Source organism: Galeopterus variegatus, unplaced genomic scaffold, assembly GCF_000696425.1.
Source record: "Galeopterus variegatus unplaced genomic scaffold, G_variegatus-3.0.2 Scaffold2489, whole genome shotgun sequence".
In the NCBI taxonomy this organism is placed as follows: domain Eukaryota; kingdom Metazoa; phylum Chordata; class Mammalia; order Dermoptera; family Cynocephalidae; genus Galeopterus; species Galeopterus variegatus.
Window position 1 is genome coordinate 117228 of NW_007728600.1, and position 14652 is coordinate 131879.

The 14652-nt window shown below is 41.2% G+C and overlaps 1 protein-coding gene across 2 annotated transcripts in view; it reads right to left on the reverse strand.

The window, feature by feature from the left end:
• Positions 1–11980, reverse strand: part of DHX35 (DEAH (Asp-Glu-Ala-His) box polypeptide 35) — a 70286-nt gene extending 58306 nt beyond the window's left edge. The window contains exons 1-3 of one of the 2 annotated variants that reach the window (XM_008581924.1): positions 11940–11980; positions 5586–5719; positions 1284–1376 (exon numbers count right to left, since the gene is read on the reverse strand). In XM_008581924.1, coding sequence (XP_008580146.1) covers positions 1284–1376; positions 5586–5719; positions 11940–11979 — 267 coding nt within the window. In that variant the 5' untranslated portion in view covers position 11980. The remainder of the gene's footprint in view (positions 1–1283; positions 1377–5585; positions 5720–11939) is intronic. The other variant, XM_008581923.1, reaches the window with a different exon arrangement.
• Positions 11981–14652: the final 2672 nt, after the last annotated feature.

Here is a 14652-nt window from a genome sequence, read left to right on the forward strand (position 1 = left end):
GCTGTGTATCAGTAAAGCTTTATTTATAAAAATAGGCAGTGGGCTGAATTTGGCCCCTGAGCTGTGGTTTGTGGACCCCTGTCACACAGTAATGGGAATGAACAAACTGCAACTATACTCAACAACGGGGAGAAATCTCACACAGACAGTGCTGGACAAAAGCAGCTTTATTATTCCTTTATAAAGTTCAAAAATAGGCAAAACTAATCTATGGTGTTAGAAGCCAGAATACGAATTATCCTGTGTGTTTATGTTTGTGGGGGTAGGCAGAAAGAGCAGTTAGAGATCAGAAGGGGACACAAGAGGGCTTATGAGGTTCTCCTAATGTTCTGTTTCTTGAGCTGGGTGATGGTAACACAGGTGTATCCACTTGTGAAAATGTATCAAGATGCACAATTATGATATTGGCACTTTGCTATATATATTTTATACTTCAATAAAAATTAACATTAAAAAAGGAAAGAAAAGCCTGTCAGGACTCTCAATCCTGGTCACTTAATGACCACTATGGAGCCTTTAAGTCAAGGCTCATAAGACACACTCTGACCTCACCCTACACTTCTCCACCCCAGTCTCTAACCACAATATTCACTGGATTGAAACGTCTTTCCAGTTAGCTCCCACTGATAGTTCAAGGTCTATTTCAAATGCCATTTCCTTTGCCGGGCCTTTCCTACTCTTTCTCTTCACTCCTATCCACATCAGATATGATTTTGGCTTCTCCCATAGCACTGCATAATTCTATAATAACCAATTTTTATTTACAACGATACTGGTATTCATTTTACCCCACCTTTTCAATTGTACTTATTTGACCTGAAAAACTATGTATTATACATCTTTGAATGAATCTTCATTGTTTCCTTTTAGAAGATGACTATTCCATTATTATTTTTGAATTATAATAAATTGAAAGCAAACTGTTTAGTACTAATCAAATAAATTAAAAGACTTAGAACTTTAATAAAAAGTATCTAGTTGAGAGGAATATTTCCTAAGTGAGAGGAATCCTTAAAAATGCAAATGATAGGAAAGAAGAGTTCTCAAGTTACAAAATCCTTCCAACCAAATTTAAGTGTAAAAGGGCCGGCCCGTGGCTCACTCGGGAAAGTGCGGTGCTGATAACACCAAGGCCATGGGTTCGGATCCTATATAGGGATGGCCGGTTAGCTCACTGGCTGAGCGTGGTGCTGACAACACCAAACCAAGGGTTAAGATCCCCTTACCAGTCATCTTTAAAAAAAAAATTTAAGTGTAAAGACATGTATTAAATATGTACTCACTTGAGGAATCTGCGTGCTTTTCCCACATCCCGTTTCTCCAACGATCACCACTGTCTGATAGTTTTCTATCAAGTATAAAATATGATTCCTAAGCTGAAAAAGAATAACCATAAATTGTAAATAGCCATACACTGTTTCAAAAGACCTAAACAAAGATATTTGAACATTGTGAAATAAGCAGTTTCCAAAAAAGAGTAAATTTTAACAAACACTACCAAAACGTATTTCTCACTGTTAGGTACTGCTAGCATCAGTATGAGCTGATACAACTGAAATTAACTGTAACACTTACCAACATATATAATGCATATACTCTTCGATTCAAAATTTTCACTTATAGGAAGTTATACTACAGACATACCAATACAAGTGCACAAAGATGTATATACAAGCAAATTCATTGCAGAATTGTTTACAATAGCCAAAAATTCAGTCTAAATGTTCATCAACAGGAGTTTGGTTTAATCAGGTATGATACACTCCAATAATGAAATAATTTGCAGTTGTTAGAAAAAATGTCTATTTGTACTGATATGGAATGATCTAAAAGACACATTACGGGACGAAGGCAGTGTAGAACACTGTGAATAATACACTAGTATTTGTATTTTTAAAGAAAGAGTAATAATAGGGCCGGCCCATGGCTCACTTGGGAGAGTGCGGTGCTGATAACACCAAGGCCATGGGTTCAGATCCTATATAGGGATGGCAGTTAGCTCACTGGCTGAGCGTGGTGCTGACAACACCAAGTCAAGGGTTAAGATCCCCTTACCAGTCATGAAAGAAAGAAAGAAAGAAAAAAAAGAAAAGAAAAGAGAAGAGAAGAGAAGAGAAGAGAAGAGAAGAGAAGAGAAGAGAAGAGAAGAGAAGAGAAGAGAAGAGAAGAGAAGAGAAGAGAAGAGAAGAGAAGAGAAGAGAAGAGAAGAGAAGAGAAGAGAAGAGAAGAGAGAAAGAAAGAAAGAAAGAAAGAAAGAAAGAAAGAAAGAAAGAAAGAAAAACAAACACACACAACATGCTTATTTATGTGTACACTATCTTTGGGAAAAAAACAAAACAAGAAACTGATAACAGTGCTGCCTCTAGAGAGGGGAGCGGGGTGGCTGGGAAACAGGTGTGAAGGAGACCTTTGAATTTTGTACAACATGCATGTATTACCTAATTTAAAATTTTCTCATTATTAACTTGTAAAAAGCCCCAGAAAAAAAGAATATGCTTTCATCTCAACCTCTAAATCCAAGTTTACAATAAAGCATTCACAGATTACATATATATTTCAACTTAGTGAGCAGAAACACTGGTTTGTACACTGAAAAGTCACAGAAAATTCCAACATCTTGTCTAGTTAGCTTATCTATCTATCTCCTTAGCTTCAGAATTTTTGTACACACATTTGCTTATAAATACATCTGATGGTCCAAAAGGTAATGAAGGTATTCCATAAATACCTGGTTTGGAATTAAATAAAAAAACTGCCTAATTCTCCCATTCTGATCATTGCTCAGTTCATCTGATGCCACACCAACAATGGTTTTGGTGAGGATTAGAAGTGCCAGGATACTGCCAGTTTCTAACAAGAAAATAAGGAATTGGAGGCTTTGGGCTTTTGAATTTGGCATTATCTGGAGTCTAAATATGCAGTTCTCAAATTTTAGTGTGAAAATCTCCTCTGACATTTGTTAAAAATGAAGATTCTTAAGCCTACCATCAGGGTTTCTAATTCAGCAGGGCTGGGCTGGGGCCCAGGAATCTGTACTTCTACAAGCACCCAAAGGAGATTCTGCCACAGGTGGTCTAATGACTGTAACCTAAATGCTTTCTTCTTGGTTGCTTATAGACTTTGTGTTTTCTTTTGTTTTGGGTGAGTTCAGGCCAGGCTGGCACAAGGCTGTCCCCAGGAAAGGGGAAAGGTTCATGTTCTTTGCAAGTATTACAAAAACAGTAGAATGGATGGATGGATGGATGGATGGATGGATGGATGGTTGGATGGATGGGTGGGTGATCAAGAAAAACTTGAAAGACAATTCGAATACAGATAAATAGACTGATAAGGCATTCCAGGAAGTGGAAATAACATAAACAAAAAAGAGAAGATAGAAATAAGCAAACTATGCAAATTCCAGTGAAGGAGTATAGCTAGGACTGCATTGTGAAAGACCTTGAATGCAGAGCTAAAGAGTGTAGAGTCAAAGTAGGCTGTTTTGAGAAAATTGGGCAGCAGCATACAAGAGTGATTTGAGCATGAAGAAAGTGAAGGTAATAGCTCTAACTTCATGTGTTAAAGGCCTAAAGGATCTAAGAAGCACAGCAATTGGAAAGAGTCAAATGTGTGACATTCATGAGAGATGACAAAGATTTCCAGTTTGGAGACAGAAAATGACAGCCCACCGACAGGTGCAGTGAAGTGAAGGAGAGCTGGTCAGGAGAATGGGACTGAGCTTCAGAAGTGGAGCTGGCAGGAACAAGAGGGCAACGTTGGATAGCAGTGCTCAGGGCCCAAAAAGAACACCAGACTACAGAAGGCAGCCAAGGGGAAGGCTGCCTTATAATGGTACTGGGGATAAGGGGTGATACTTAAAGACTTGTTGCTGCTTTAGTTCCAACCTCTGTTTCTAAACTTACTTCTGCTTTTAGTTTTAATAGAGGAGGGTTCATGAAGGGGTAATTCATCTTCTAGATCTACCTTTAACATCTTATGAGATCTCAACTGTGCTTAAACTCTGCTTTGCTTTATATCATAGCTTATACCCCTCTTCTTACCATTTTAATTTCATCAACATATCTCAACATCTTGTTTTCTTTTTTTTTGCCATTTGTCATTAACTTTATTTTATCTTATAAGTACAGTTGGAGGATGAAGAATAGTCAGGAAACGGCCAGAATTCAAACACTTGGTAAACAATAATTTTCCTTGTACTTGTGCGTTTACCACACATCAGTTATCTTGCTAAATGCTCTGCATGGATTATCCCATCAGGTCCTCATAACAGTCCTACCAGGGAGGTGCCACCACTATTCCCCTACTATAGATAAGAAAACAGAAGCTTAGAATGGTGAAGCAAGGTCACACAGCATGCAAATGCTGAAGCTCAGGTTTGAACCCTGAAATCTAGCTCCAGAGTCGATGCTTCATCACAGCTCAGACTGTGTCCCTCAGTGGTGAGGAAGTAACAGCAAACCTATTATCTCATCTCCTGAGGGTCAACCTCCTTAACATGCACACAAAATGGAATGAGGTCACTTGAGGAAGAAACCCAGAGACTGTCAGTTCATGAGTGACTAAAATGTCTGGGGCCATATAAAACTCCAATGAAGGCAACTTGGCTACATTAGAAGGCTGCTGTTTCATATCCATTTGGAGAAAGAACATTTTAACAGAAGATGAATTATCAACACAGTCTAGATAAAAGGACTCCCTAAGTGTAAGAACTTGGCACCTTTCACCCAGTACTGTGCAGGAGAGAGAGAGACATGGGTGCTGGTGGCCACAGCTACTTGGGTCATTCCAGAGGCACCCTGTGAGGCAAAGAGAATTCATCGCCCTTCATCAGGGGCTGCATGAAACACATTTCCTCCAAGTATATCTAACCTGCCTTTGGTGCTGATCCTAGTTCCTGATTACAATTTGGCTTCCCATGTGGACTTGCCAACAGGGAGAAAATATGTCCATCGATGGTGTCCATCTGTACTGGAGAACGATGGTTTACCACAAACAAATGTATTTTGAATAAATACTGGTTTACACTGAGCTGAGCATGTGGCCATTTCATGAACACTAATAAAATCGAGTGCCTGGAATGTGGAACACTATCCAGTAACCACACCAAAATCCTGTCACTGTCTCAAAGGTAATTACAGTACTGACTGATTTTCTCAGCTGACCTTGTATTCCCAATTAATCTTATTTAAAGAAATATCCCTTTGAAAAGAAAGCAAAAATTGGCCATATGTAGTAATTTGTTGCAGCTGGGTACACAGACGTTCACTACGCTATTTTCTCTACTTTTCTGTGTTTGAAATTGCCCGTAATTGAAAACAATGAGGGGAAAAAAGAATGATTTCACTTCTTTCAGTTTTTCAAGATGCAAGATCTAACTGAACAAATCTTAGGGACTTTCAAGATTTAGAAGGCTAACTAACACAAATATTTTGAAAAGTAATCCCTTAGAATAGGGTTTCTCCAAGCTCTTTGTGTCCTAAAGAATCATTAAGAGTAAGAGGACATTAGCCCCTTCCGTGCCAAGCATAGAGCTACTGCAGACACAACATTCAGGCCCACGGACTGAACATGCTTATGCAACGTACCTTGAACACTGGCAGCTTCTGCCTCTGCTGCTCTATAGAAAGGGCAGAGTAAGGATTGTAAACGACAGTTGTCACAAAATTTTCGGTGAGACTTTGTCTCTCTTCAGAGATGCTGACACCTGGCCCCTCTGTACCTGCAGCAGAAATGTTTTTTTCAGATTCTCTGATGCAGTGAACAGAAAAATCTATACAGGTTACAAATTTTCAAAGACGAAGATCCACAACAGCAGTAAGCTTTTTATCTCAAACTACTAAAAGGTATTTAACTTTAGGAAAGCATCTAGAAAAGTACCTATCAGAATACAAAAATCTTCTCTACAGCTTCACTGTCTTGTCAAGAGCAGGAAATCGCAGTCCAGTGGGTTCCAAATTGGTCACCTGGGCTGGCTGTTTAGCTCAATTGATTAGAGTGCAGCCTTATAACATCAAGCTCAAGGGTTCAGACCACCATATCAGTTATCCACCAAAAACAAAACAAAACAAATTGGCCACCCAGATATGTATATTATAGAGTATAGTGTTTTTAGTACTGATATCAGTATTATTATCGAGTTCTTAACAGTCTTACAAGAAACCCAGTGGGAATTATCTGAGACAAAAGGATTAATCCTGTAGGATGACAGCAAGGATCAGGGATGACAGGAATCGGGGACTCAAAGGCTGCCCCAGCTTTCTCCTTCTCTCATGTCTATACGTCTGGACAAACTCCTTTCAGTCCTTTGGTCAGCTTCTGTACTGGAACTGGGAACAAGGCTGCTGACAGGCCAGATCTCAAGTTTACAACTCCTCTACCAATCATTCATTCGCTCACCCAGAGAGGATGGACTGAGGGCCTGCTCTGTGCCAGGCACTACTCTAGGTGCTAAAAATACACCAATGAAGAATGCATATGCAGGCCCTACCCTCATGGAGCTTACTTGCTTCTTTTGTTCTTCCTCCCCATAGAATGTAACTTAGTACGAGGTGGTAAAAAGTGCTATGGAGAGAAATAGACATCGTAAAGGGAACCAGGAGCCCCAGCTTGTGTGCTGTGTACATGGGGGTGGAAGAGGATCTTTTATACTGGACACTCAGTGCACCCTCATGGAGCTTACTTGCTTCTTTTGTTCTTCCTCCCCATAGAATGTAACTTAGTACAAGGTGGTAAAAAGTGCTATGGAGAGAAATAGACATCGTAAAGGGAACCCCAGCTTGTGTGCTGTGTACATGGGGGTGGAAGAGGATCTTTTATACTGGACACTCAGTGACTGACTTTTTCTCCCAGCTTAGGTCCGATACCCACCCTGATCCAATCAATCACGGCCAGTGGAGTGGGATGCAGTGAATGGCAGCCCCCATTTGAACCACAGGATTGGAGTGGTTAGATGGGAAATGAATCCAGAAACCACTTTAGCCTCAAAAGGAAGAAGCCTCAGGAGGAACATGGATTAAAACTTTATGATCAGCTTCTGTAACTTTTCACACTGATTTGTACATGTAGCCCTAGGAAAGGACTAGGAGCAATAAGTAAGTGACACAAGGTTTAATATTCAAAGGGTAGAGCTGTTCAGCACTGGTGTATGCTGTGAATCAATAAAAACCCTCGCTAGAAGTTCAAACGTGCTGCACAGCCTCCTTTTGGGGGAACTACAGGGATAATTACCAAAAACTATCATCTCCAAGGTCTTCTGAACTCAGAATCTGTGACACTATGTGAACGTACAAGGGCTTTGTGAAAAGCCTATTTAGGGGCCGGCCCGGTGGCGCACTCGGTAGAGGGCGGCGCTCCCGTCTAGGGTTCAGATCCCACATAGAGACCGGTCCGCTCACTGGTTGAGCGCGGTGCGGGTGCGACACCGAGGGTTGCGATCCCGTTACCGGTCACGAAAAAAGACAAAAAGGAAAAAAAAAAAAAGCCTATTTAGCCCAGATGACTTAATTTTACATTGGGGGGAGGGCAGAGAGCAGATCCTTTTAACAATATGATAAAGGCTATAACTACCTCTCCTGAGAAGTAATTCAGAATATAATTTACCAGAAATATAAAATGCTGAGGTCCATAGACCCCGAAGAGCCAAATTTAGAATAACTGCTTTAGATCCCTGACCCTTTTCCATTTACTTCCAGGAACACAGTTGTGTTCCAGAAGTCCAAGATTGCCAAAAATCAGGTAAGTGGGGCACTGCTGTGTTGCTTTTGCCAAAATGTTGACCTTCCTTTCAACAAGATAAATGATAGAACAAGACCTGGAACAAAGCCTGTGCTCAAAAGAGCAGGTTTCTTTTCCTTTCTCCCCTTATTATTGCTACATCTTAATAACTCCTTATAAGGTTTGCCCAAGAAAACTACTGTAAAGAATCCTTTATTCTCTTCTACTGTGTTTCTGTCCTGAATTCCCTCCTTTTCAAAACACGTTTTAAAATATTCCAGACATGAGGGAAAGTTTAACATTGCTCCTGCCAGGTCTCTTAACTTCCTCCCGCACCAGGGTTTAATCTACCCAGGTGTCTTCACTACCCCATCCCTCTTTTGTCTCTAACACATGGCCCAGTCCATCTTGGTATATTCTGTTGTGAACACTTTTACAAGAACAGCTGCTGTCAATCAATAAAGAACACATCATCTCCTTACAAAGGACTTCATTCAGCCCAACCAGAACATTAGGACTGCTTCCCCTCTATATACATCCCACAGCCCACTCTGTTTGCTTATGGTTTTTTCCTTGGGAATACACGCTATGCTTAAGGGAGTAACAACTCTGTAATTTTTGCAAACCATAAATGTCTTCATTTGTCATTCTACAAAACAAGGCTAATGATAGCACCCCAATCCGGCTTTCCCTTTAACCCAGTTTTTCAAAATTTGAGTGGTAACCTATAAGTGGTTTATGAAATCAATGTAGTGGGTTATAACCAGCATTTAAAAATAATGAACTAGAAATACAATAGAAAGTATCAGAGCACATCCCAAAAAGCAATATTGTTTTTGCACAATTTTTTTCAGTTATGGATACATGTTAAATCACAACACAACATATTTCTTACTGTGAGTCAGGCCAAAGAAACGTCAAAGCTGTTGCTATGAAGTGTTTGCCATACAAAGCTCTTAAGTTATACTCCTAAGGTAGAGATAACAAACTGGTGGCTTAAGGTCCCCAGACATCCTATCACTAAAATATTTTAAATAGTTCACTTATAACAACACGCAAAAATTTCCCATTCAAGTCTGGACATTAGTCTTCTTAAAAAAAAAAAAAAAAGAAACCTGGCAACTCTGAGCCCATATGACAACAATTAGGTGAAAATGAGTACAGCTCCCTACTGTAGACAGCACATGTAAGTTCTAGTGTATGTCTACACTGTACATATCTATCCACTGTATGCACACTCTATTTTGCCACAGTCCCCACTGCTCCCTATTACTTCTACCCTGCAGCTTCACTCATTCAGACTGTCTGGGGGCTGGCCAGTTGGCTCATTTGAGCTCGTAACACCACCAAGCTCAAGGGTTCAGATCCCCTCATCGGCCAGCAGCCAAAAAAAAAAAAGAAATAGATTGTCTGAAATGCCCCTGTAAGTATCCGAAGCTTGTGACACCCGGCCTATAGGATATGTTTATGATTCCAACATCTAGCCTCATCTCCAGCTTCAACCACCTCCTACCCTTTATCCTGAATTTCAGACAGCCTCTTCCATATATTAAACTTCGGTTTGATCATCTGTAAAATAAGAATATTACCTCCATCACAGAGATACTGTGACTGTTTAATAAAATGTTATAAGTGAAAGTGACTAGAACAAAGTAAGGGCCCAATTAGTGTGTACTAAATCTATTCCCATCTCAGCATAGTTTGCCTAGACCAGAGGTTCCCAAGCTTCGATGCATGCTGGAATCACCTGGGGACTTTAAAAAATACTGATGCTTGACTCCTTACCCTCCAGATTTCTGATTTATTGGCATGGGGTGCAAGTGGACATTAGAATTTTTTAAAGCTTCCCAAGTGATTCAATTATACAGCAAAATTTGAGAACAACTTACCTAGACATTCACCCAACTGAGAATTTTGAGTCATTGGTGACTTCATCTTCTCCCACATCTGCCTCTAAAGTCTCTCTCCATTTGGTCTCTTTTCTTGGCAGCCAGGCCAGAACTGAGGATTTCAATATCTCTCACGGATTTTAGTAGGACTCTTCCTTGAGAGTGTCCCTGCCTCCAATTTCTACCTCCAACCTTCCCTACAACACTGCCAGAGTTATCTTTCTAAAGTAAACCTCATTGTGTCACTACCCTGCTTGAAAATACTGGTGTCCCTGCCTCCAATTTCTACCTCCAACCTTCCCTACACCACTGCCAGAGTTATCTTTCTAAAGTAAACCTCATTGTGTCACTACCCTGCTTGAAAATACTGAAGTCCAAATTCTTTAACCTGCCATGCATACCATTCACAATGAGGCCCTAACCTACCTTTCAAGCTTCATCTCCTACCACATCCCAAAACCTACCCTACCACGTAACACCATGACACTACTCAATTATTTTGATTTTACAGACATTCTTGAGGCACACACCGCATCTTGCCCTTGTTAATGCTGCACTGTTTGCCTATAGTTCCATTCTCCTACCTCTCTGTGGAATATGACCTTATTCGTGCTTCAATGTTCACTTCAAAAATATCACCATCTTTATAAAGTATTTTTTTTATCCACACGTCCACTTTTTCCCTCCCTCTTCTATACTTCTATATAATTATAACAGTCAACATGTATCTATTCCTAAGATCCTTTCATATATAATTCTCATTTAATCCTCACAACTCTTTGGATAGGTATTATGCCCAATTTACAGATGGGGTAACTGAGACTTTGAGCACCTGAGTAACTCTGTCAAACCACTGAGTTAATAAGTGGTAGTCAGGATGGGCACTGCAGCCTGAGTCCAGGACTCTACAACCACCTTATTCTGCCTCATTCTAAAGTCTCTTTTACAGGACATCCAATTTCATATTCAACTGAGAGAAACAGCACCTTGCGAGCAGAGTCCTAGTCATCTATGTGTCTCCTGACCACAGGGTTAGGTGTTCAATAAGTGCACCCTCAATGAGTGAATTAAATAATGGAATAAAACTTTTAATCTCATGTTCTTTAATCAAAATAGTATCCTACTCTGATTTTCAACAATTCATTCAGGCCTTTACCATACTTAACATTTTCACCTGTTACTAAAGGCTTGAATAAATAAAAGATCTCACTACATAATGAGATCTTAGTTTCGGTTGTAAATAAAACTCAGGATGGATAATTGGCTGACGCCTTGAAATGCTGAATCATAAAACTATCAAATGACAAACTACAGATTTTAAAAAAGAATTAAGCACTTTTCTTGTTTGGGTTTGTCTCTCACGTTACTTATATGCATGGTCAGAATTTCTGGGAACCACTCTACAACACCCTTTAAAAGTTTTCTTTATGTTACCTTCTCTGTCTCATTTCTTTTTTGCTGCAATATACTTCGCACATCCAAACCCGCAGGGTTGAAGGTGGTGGGAAAAAACAAGCTGGTAACAGTTTAAGAAACTTTTCTTTTTTTTTTTTTTTTTACAAGAAACTGATAAACGGGAGGAAGTAATGCATCTAGCATGGTCTGACATGCACACATTTAATAAAAACCTGTTTAATGAGTAAATGTCAAAACAAGCAAAGCATGCTGTGATCGTGATTCGTTAGCCTGCAAGAGAGGAAGTGGGTGGCAACCAACACGAAGAGTGTTCACTTTCTGGCAGACATTCAGGTGGACAAGAATAACCCTGAAACAAAATAACACACTTTCCCTTTTTAGGAGCAATTTACCTAATTCAGACAACGCGTTGTGCTTGTTATTCAAGTCCACGGGATAGATGTTATTCTGCCCATTATATAGGTAAGGAGGCCAAGGCTCAGAAGGATTAAGTGACTTGCCTAAAGTCACCCTAGCACTGTAAGGCAGAGACGAAAATTCGAACCCGGGCAATCTGACTCCATAGCTTGCGCTCCTAAACGCTGAGCAGCACCGCCCGTCGGGCCCCAACGTAGCCCTAGGGCGGTAACAAAGCACGCGTGGGCGCTTTACGATTTTGGCAGCGTGAGCAGGACAGGCACAAGTAACGAGCAAAACGAGGCCCGAGGAGGCTGAGAGACTCGAACAAGGTCACACGGAGAGTTTCTGCCCAAGCTGGGGTCGCATCCCCGAATTTCTGGGGACCACCGTGGGAGCCTGGGCCGCAGAGTTCACCCGCACGGAGGCGGCAGTGACCAGCCCGCCGGGCCCAGGGCGCCGGCTGCGGCGCCAAGACCGAAAACAGGCTGCCGCATCTGCCCAGCGCTCCGCCAAGGGCCTTACCGGGTCTCCAGAACTTCACCGGTCCCACGGGCGCAGCCATGCTGCGTAATAACTTCGAATAGCATACATAATACGAAGTTATCGCGCCCCCGCGCCCACGTGAGTCCGCCGCGCCATGTTGGGGAGAGGGGCGAGCTCCTACGTCTTATTCTGTAGCCTGTGACTTCGGGTTCCAAGTGGCTTTCTGGGGTCGTGGCGTGGCCTGAATGGCGGCCGCACACCTGCGGAAGGGCGCGCTTTGTACGAGGGCCGCTGGCATGAAAGTTTTGCTGCCGCCAGCGCCGAACCTTGCACGCGGTGCGCGCTGAGGCAGAGCTTCCCGGGTTCACTACTGAACACTGATTATGTCGTAAGGCTGTTCCAGCTCTGCTACTTCTTTAGACTCCTCCTTGTTTTCAAATTGAAGGATAATAGTGACTTCCTTATGGGCTTGATGATTCAGTAAATACTGGGCACCTGCTAAGAATGGAAAATGGCTGAGAGCAGTCTAAACCACGTGAGGTGTGTCAAACTTGGGCCCATAGGGAGAAGAGTGTGGGACTCTGATGTCCTCCTCGCCCATGTCCGGGATGATTGCTAAAGGGCACGTTTTTAGTAGTCAGGCTGCCGCCACCGACAGATACAGACTACCCAAATGTTATCGCAAATTGTACAATGTGACCTTCATTCTTTCTGTTACAAAGTACCTAGAATTTTTTTCTGTTTTCTTTTTACCTCAAAAGTTGGAGACAAGTCACTGGAATTTATGAAGCAAAGACCAATTGTAGAGCCCAACTAGTAGCTCATGTTACTTCAGTGAACCAAAGTAATGTCTTGGCAAACAACTTTGGAACTGCCTCTCAACTCCTTTTCTTCCTTTAAAGATCAGTTCGTATATTCGGGGCAACTGAGTCTGTGTCTCCCGGGCTGCAGGTGGACACTACTGTGTGCCCAGGTAATGCGATTTCAGCCCCTTCCTTCATGGACTTAACGTCCAAGGCGGGGGTGGTGGGGGGTGGGGGGAATAGTAAATAAATGCTCGATAAGCGGTAGTGTTCATTACCAGCAAATGAAGCAGTGTGAAATGGTATGGAAATCTTCAAGGACCTCCAGAGTAATGCCAGAAAACGGGGGCAGGGTGTGGGTTGGAAATTGGTTGAAAGAAGAGACTAGAAGTGGGTAGGCGAGTTAGGCTAGGGCATTAACCCAGTGTTTCCTCCAGTTTGCTCATGAATCAAATCCTTGTTAAAAATACAGATTATACGCTGGCTGGTTAGTTCAGGTGGTTAGAGCACAGCCTTGTAACACTAAAGTCATCAGTTTGTATCCCCATACCAGTCAACTGCAAAAAAAAAAAAAAAAAAAAAAAATTCTAGACCCTGATCCAATCCTGAATCATCCTCCAGGAGCATGGCCTGGGAACCTGCATTTTAAGAAGCTACCACGTTCTTAGGATCAACAAGCTTGGGAAAGATTCCACTAGTCTAAAGGAGAAGTAATGAGGGTTAATGGGCTCACGTGGAAGAGATATTTTATAGGTAGGCAACTAAATGGAAGGAAGTGAGAGCCTTCAAAATCTGTGCATTTTTAGAGCTATGAAGAAAATCTGCATTCTTTGAGGAAAATGGCATAGTTATGGCAAAAGCAAGGGCTTTGAAGACAAGTAGTCCTGACTTGGATTCCTAACTTTGCCATTTCCTAGATCCTAGCCATCATTTAATCTTAGTTTTAAAATGAGGGTTAAAAGGCCGGCCCATGGCTCACTCGGTAGAGTGCGGTGCTGATAACGCCAAGGCCATGGGTTCGGATCCTATATAGGGATGGCCGGTTGGCTCACTGGCTGAGCGTGGTGCTGACAACACCAGGCCAAGGGTTGAGATCCCCTTACTGGTCATCTTTGGAAAAAATAAATAAATAAATAAATAATAATAAATAAATAAATAAAATAAAATAAAATGAGGGTTAAAAAGGTATTAAGTAAGATAATGTGTAAGTACCTAACACACTGCAAGACATAGCAGGTACTCAAACAATGTTAGCTTTCATTACCTGGATTCAAGCAGAGTAAACCTGTCATGGGAAAAAACTCTGAATTTACCTGCACACATTCATTTTCCAAAATCTCCTTTTAATTTATTTCCATAATAATGAACATAGAGTTCAATACATGTTAATCCCTCTGCCTAGAATTCTCCATCCATCCTTTAAAATGTCCTCATCCTTTAAGAGCCCGCTCTATGACTTCTCTAAATTTGCTATCCAACTTAAGCATTCCCCCTGTAGATCAGAACCTGTGTGCTTGCTTTTGTGATAACTTATTTAGTGGAATTATAGTTAATCAGCCTACTATATTATAATGGGAACTTCTTGAGGACAAGGACCATGTCACATTCATATTCATAGCCTAATAACAAAGTGCCTATTGAGTAATGTGTCTATGAATACCATACTTAGATTTAGTTCTTTGTGATATTGATCCTTCCTTGTTTTGTTTTTGTATTATTTTCACTAAAGGACCAAATATAGAAAGCAAGGTTTATGCATTGTGGAGGATATTGACCTTAATGAGATGGAAACAAAACACATGTATTTCACAGGACCAAAGCCTATATTTAGAAGGCCAAAGCCTGTAGTTTACAAGTACCAAAGTCCTTAGTTTAGGCCAAAGTCCTTAGTCCTTAGAAGGACTTAGGACTTAGTTTAGTCCTTAGTCCTTAGAAGGACAAAGCCCGTA